A 6,000-nucleotide genomic window follows, 5' to 3' on the forward strand; every position below is an offset into this window, starting at 1 on the left:
GCACCCCACAGCGGTCAAACCACCACCAGTGGCGGGTGCCCCCCAAAAGCTCCCCCCGCAGAGCGGAGCCCTTCTTGCCTAGACCCCGAGACCAACTCACGACGATGACCACATCCCCAGGAGGAAGCCTCCTGACCGGCGTGGGTACCGCTCGCGCGAGAAGCTTGCCATCGAGCCTGCCATTCTCAGCCTGAATTCCGGGGTGCCCTCAATTTGGACAGGAAAGCAGAATTACACCTGCCTTTCATTGTCCCTCATGGAAAACTAGCATTTGTCCTTGATCGCGAATGTAAAACGGCGCACACCGGCAGCACGAGTGGCACCAATAAAAGGCGTCTGCAGAGTTGGGCGAGGCTGGAGACAGCTGGCAAGGTCGCACCACCGGCAGCGCTGCCACGTGAGGACATCTACCAAAGTCACTCCAGAATCTCGATATCGAAGCTTTAGCAAAGACGCACACGTCAAGGATGCCGATTTTTCAACTGTTTCTATATCTGTGGGCCCCTGTGAGATGCTGTGTATTTCAGTTTTTGCATTATGACCTCTGAAGCGAGCCTCTGCCGTCACCAGAGTATCAGGGGGCCCACGGCACAGACAAGGTCAAGAGCATAAAATACACGCATGTGTGCTTCAACCGCGGCCCGCCCCGCCCCACCCCTGCAGCCCCGGCCTGGGGCGCCCCCCCACGTAACTTAAGGACTTAAGGATCAACACACACCAGAGTCCTTGAGAAAACCACCATCACCACGACGGGGCATCACAGCCCGGCGCTGGTGGGTGAAGGGTCACTCAGCACCGGAGCTGACACCCCCCATGGCACAGAGATCCGGGAAGGGCCTGCAAGCTGCTCTCCGGGCCGCGTGACGGGGAGAAGCGCGAGCAAGGCTGCAGAGTGCAACGCCTCTCGGCAGGCAGAGAGGAGAGCTCGGGGGCTGAGGTCGGGCCAGCATCAGGCGCCAACACGGCCAAGAAGTGTCACCAGCTGTGGTCGGCCTGGAAACAGCAGAGAACGGCCGTCACCTTCCTCTACCCAGGCATCACCTCCCCCTGACCTCTCATCACCCCCACAGCTGCCACTTGGCCCAAACCCTCCGACGGCCACAGACCCCCATCCCTGACCTGCCTGCCTCTTTCTGCTCAAGCACCGTGAGTCTATTCTCCCAGGAACCACCACGGAGGAATTTTTAAAATGTGAATCTGATCAAACGATTCCCTGTTCAAAGCTCCCCAACAGCTTCCCGTCGCATAGGCACAAAATCCAAATCGCCCACCAAGACCGGCAAGGCCTTGGGTGATGCCGTCCTGCCCACGCCTCTCCTCTCTGCCTTCTCTCCACCCCTCGTCTCTCCAGAGGCCGGTGCCTCTCCAGTCCAGCCCAGCTCTGCTTGACAACACCTCTCCAGAGGGGCCTCGCCTGATCGCCCCCTCCAAGGCCTGTATTCTGCCAAGCTCTTCTTCACGGCACTCACCGCTACCTGACATCACCTTCAAAAGTGCCAACACTGCAGGCCCACCCCAGCCAATTAAGTCTGAACTTCCCTGGCCCCCAGGGAGTGGGGCCAGGCGTCTCTGCTCCACCCCCGCCCCAGTGATGCTAAGGCACAGCCAGGGTTCCTGGCCGGGCCAGAGCTTCCCCAGCGTTAATGTGCCGAAAGCTTCCAGGGAAGGCCCGAGTGTGGGCTTGGACTCGTTGTTCTCGGGTGGGGCTCGGCTCCCGCAGCTCCCTGGAGCCAGGCAGCGGGCCGGGGGCCCTCTGGGAGGTGCAGGGATTGAAGGCGCACTGTCCACATAACTCTGCAACAAGGACCACGTGCTCACTGGCCAGCACACGTGTGGCCACTTGCGATGCGGACGGCTCTGCTGAGGAAGCAAATGTTCACCTTTCATATTACACACGACGGAGGCCGCGCGTGTCTAGGAAGGCATCAGCGCCTTCCATGAGTGTACGAAGCCAAACTCTTGCCCTGAGCAGCCCTGTGAAGGGTGCTGGGTGAACGTGACCGGAGGACTCGCTGGCCGCCACCGCAGGGGTGGACCCATATTTGCCTAAGGCAGGGAGGCAGCTAGCAAGGCCATGCTGAGAGGCCTTAGTGACTGAAGCTGGGGGACCACAGATCTGACTCCCCGGACTCAAGCCCGCGCGATCATACCAGGCCCTCCCAGCCACAGCCCCAGGCGCTCCTGACCGTGCCCATCCCTGGGCATGCAGGAGTCTGGGCAATCCAGGGGCCAAAGTCCCCGCCGCATCTTGTTGCACTGGCCTGTTTATAGGTTTTCTGTCTGCCCCACTAAGCTGCCGGCTCTTCCAAAGGAGAACAAATTCCACCCAGCAGGCCACGGCCGGGACGCACAGCCGCGCTGCCCACGAGGGAGGGCCGGCGCCTCTAGGGCCAGCATCCGTTCCTTGAATCACTAGGGGAGAAACTGAATGGGGGAGGAATCACTCAAGATCGTTCCCTCCCTGGATGACTCAAGTCCCCAAACACACAGATCCAGACTTCAGAACCAGGAGGCAAAGGTGGCCGAGCGTGACCCACACGGGCGCGCCCCACTGCGTGAAGGCACCGGGCCAGGAGGTGATGCCTGACAACTGATGCCTGACAACTGAAATCTGCCATCTGGGACTCGAGGAGCTGCTGCGCGGAGAAGTCACAAGCGCCGAGATTCAGAATCACATTCTTGCCTGCAAGGCTGGCAGGCCTGGTTCCCACTGTCACTGCGGGGAGGGGCGCCTGGCCCCAAGGACAGCAGGGCCCCTGGGAGTCGGCGCGCCCAGATGCTCACTGCACCCCGCAGTGAGAGCCTGGTGCTGTGACAGCAACGAGATTTCCAAGGTAACCAAGGACAACAGAGTAGAGAATTATGGCCCCGGAAGGAAGCAGATTAAAATTTAATACTTAGAGTCAACATCCAATTTATTTTTAAAACCCCATATCTAACACAGCCAAATAAGCAAGGCCGGCTGGACGTGGCTCTGAAGGGGGGAGTCTAATGATACACAAGAATATGCCAAGTGTGCACACGGTCTTCCCCTGTTTGAGAATATCTCTGAGGGCCCAGAGACTCAATGAAACTGAAACTGAAATACCCGGCAGCTCACTTCTCAGACTTCACATCTACTTATTTTCCCCAATGCTTCCAAAAACACAGGACGGACAACAGTTGCAGCACCAGTGTCCAAAATAACTCACCCAGAGAAAACGGTCAGCAAGTCAGTGCTTTAAACAGTTTTACATTCACCTGCTCTGACATGACAAGGGTTAAAAGGGGAGTGTGGGTTCATGCTTCACCCGCTTCCTCGACTCCCCTCTCCCCCAGGTAATCCCCATCCTCAGCCCAACACCCCCCCCCCAACCCTGCCCTTCTGTGCATGATGAACTTAGGATGGCCCGTGCAGCAGGCAGCATCTTTAAAGCCTGTCTGCCAGGCCCAGAGCTGTGGGTCATGTCGGAAGCCTAGGCCGGCCCTCTGAAGCAGACAGGCATTGTTAGCCAGACTTTAAAACCAATGAAAAGGAAAAAATGTTAGCCCACCCCCGCCCCCAAGTTCACACCACTAGCAAGTGGGAGAATGAACTTGCACCCAGGGCTGGCTGACAGCGGCGGTGGGAGCCTTCAGCATTGTCAGAAGAAACAGAAAGCGGCAGTTTCTGAAAACAGCTGGACTCAAGTTCAAATTCCAGCTCTTCCACTTAATGGCTCTGTCACCTTGAGTAAACAAAACAAACCTTTCCCAGTCTCAGGTTCCTCGGGCAAGGCAGGGGTGAGGTGTGGCCACAACAGGATGGGCTGAGCGCAGATGGGGACGGAGGAGCTGCGGACAGTCCAGCCCGGGCGTGCCGGTCAGAGCAGCACCCTCGGGCCGCGGAGCCGGCGCTCGCTGGCTGCAATGGAAACTGCCATTTTGTGTGCTGAGTTTCAGCCAAATGAGTAGTTTTATGTCACCAGCCCTGCTCTCCAGTCTTGTTTCCAGGAGAAAGTAGAGGCTTATTGAGAGCCGAGATACCTGGGCATTGCTTGTTCGCGCAACCAGAGCTGGAACAAGTTGGGGAATGGGGGCGACTCAAGCTCTCTGGAAAGGAGCGGCCGGCCCAGGACTGCAGGGAACGACCCTCAGGAAGGAAACAACTTTCCAGTTGGGTCGCAAGCCCCGGCTCACCTGTCCTGCTGTCATGTATGGCAGCTGCTGACAGTAAGACAGGGAGCCACGTCCACGACTTCATTTCTGAGGCCTGCGCTGACCCGTGCTCGGATGGCCGCGCGGCCAGGCCAGCCTCTCAGCACCGTTACTTCACCACCGACACCCAGTCTCCTCCTCCTCTGCGGGGTCCCTGAGCTCGGGGTGATCTACTCACAACACAGGGAGGGCTTGGGAATTACACAGTGTAGACAAAAATTAATCAGCAAAAGTACCAGCAATTTTAACAGCAATTCCCTTCTGCTCGGCTTTGCAAGCTCCGCGGCCCACTGTGTTTACCTGACAAGCTGCAGGGGGGAAAGAGCGGAAGGTGAGGCCCAGCTTCTCCCAGGTGCGCCCGGACCCTCCTGCCCCGAGTGAGAGCGGCCGTGGGGTCGTCCTCACGCCACAAACACTGGGGGTGTGTTTTGAAATCCCTGAAAAAAATTCCCTCTTGCTGCTCAGCCAGCACTTCTGGGGAAACTCCCACCCACGGCCACCTGCCCCGGGAAGGCGGCACCGTGAGCCCCGCGCCGCAGTGGAACCCCGGTGGGGGTCAGGGAAGCTGGGGAGGCGCAGGGGAGCCCCTCGCGAGTCTCTCTCGTCTGCTCTGGCCGCGCTGCGCGGGCCCCGGGGCCGGCTCGGATTCTTCCCTCAGCAGCTCCCGGGCGCGCAGGCTGCGCCCCGCGGCGCTCGGGGACACGACGCGCACCCCTGGCCAGAGCCCCCGCCCTTCTCCTCACGCCGGTCCTCTCCCGAGGCCCCACAACACCCCCGTGTTAAGGCTGAGGTCTCGGCGGCGGGCGGAGGCGGCTCCGCGGCTGGTCCCGGTCTCGGGGCGCCTCCCGGACCCCGCAGCCCCGAGGGGCGCCGGGCAGGCGCGCGGGCGGGCGGGCCTGAGGGGTGGGGCTGCCCGGCCCGGCCCCCCCAGACTCTGCCCTTCGCGCCGGGGATGCTCGGCCGGCGGGGGCTCCCCGCGTCCCCCGGGCGGGGTGACGGCGCCCCGCAGCCAGGCCTCGGCGGGCGGGCGGGGGGACACGCGGGCGAGGCCTCGGCGGGCGCCCCCGGCCGGAGCGCACCTTCCCCGCGCCCCGCGCCCCCCGCCCCCGCCCCGGGAGGCCGCGCGCCCCGCGCGGGGAGATCGGCGCCAGGCGGGCGGCGGCGCGGGGCCCCCAAGTCCGCGCCCCGACCTGCGGGTCCGCGGGCGGCGGGGGGCCGGGCGGGAGCGGGGCGCGCGCGGGCGGGCGGGCCCGAGGCCCGCGGGGGCCCCGGCACGAACAAAGGGCCCCGGCGCGGCAGGGCGCGCCCCCCCGTCCGCTCGGCGGGGGACGGAACTTTTGCCGGCCGCGCGGGCGGGCACCGGGCGCCCCCCGCCCCGCCCCGCCCCGCCCCCGCGCACCTCCTCGATGGCGGCCACGGTGTTGCGGCACTGCGCCGTGCGCGTGGTGAAGCTCGAGGCCGTGGGCGCCTTGTAGTCCTCATGGGTCTCGGCCACGAATTCCGACACGGAGATCTGGTCCGGCATCGCCGCGGCGCGGGGGGCGCGGGGCGCGGGCGCGGGGCGCGGGGCCGAGCCGGCCGCCCGGACGCCGCTCGCCGGCCGCGGACAAAGGGAGGAGGCGCGGGGCGCGGGCCGGCGGCGGGAGCAGGGGCCGCGCTCAGGCCCGCCGAGCCCCCCAGGCGCCGCCGCCGGAGCAGCCCGAGCCCGAGGCACACGGAGCGCCGCCGCCGCGAGTCGGGGGGCGGGGCGGGCGGGGGGCGGGGGGCGGGCGGGGGGCGGTGCGGGCGGGGCGGGGCGGGGCGGGGCGGGGGCGGGTCCGGCCG

The 6,000-nt window shown here is 64.0% G+C and overlaps 1 protein-coding gene across 5 annotated transcripts in view; it reads right to left on the reverse strand.

Moving 5' to 3' along the window:
• Positions 1 to 5,717, reverse strand: part of ASAP2 (ArfGAP with SH3 domain, ankyrin repeat and PH domain 2) — a 122,079-nt gene extending 116,362 nt beyond the window's left edge. For all 5 annotated transcript variants that reach the window (XM_037528544.2, XM_037528543.2, XM_037528546.2 and 2 more), the window contains exon 1: positions 5,576 to 5,717. In XM_037528544.2, the coding sequence (XP_037384441.1) occupies positions 5,576 to 5,701 (126 nt within the window). In that variant the 5' untranslated portion in view covers positions 5,702 to 5,717. The remainder of the gene's footprint in view (positions 1 to 5,575) is intronic.
• Positions 5,718 to 6,000: the final 283 nt, after the last annotated feature.

Source organism: Talpa occidentalis, unplaced genomic scaffold (genome assembly GCF_014898055.3).
Source record: "Talpa occidentalis isolate TD23 unplaced genomic scaffold, MPIMG_talOcc4v2.1 talOcc4.5, whole genome shotgun sequence".
In the NCBI taxonomy this organism is placed as follows: Eukaryota; Metazoa; Chordata; class Mammalia; order Eulipotyphla; family Talpidae; genus Talpa; species Talpa occidentalis.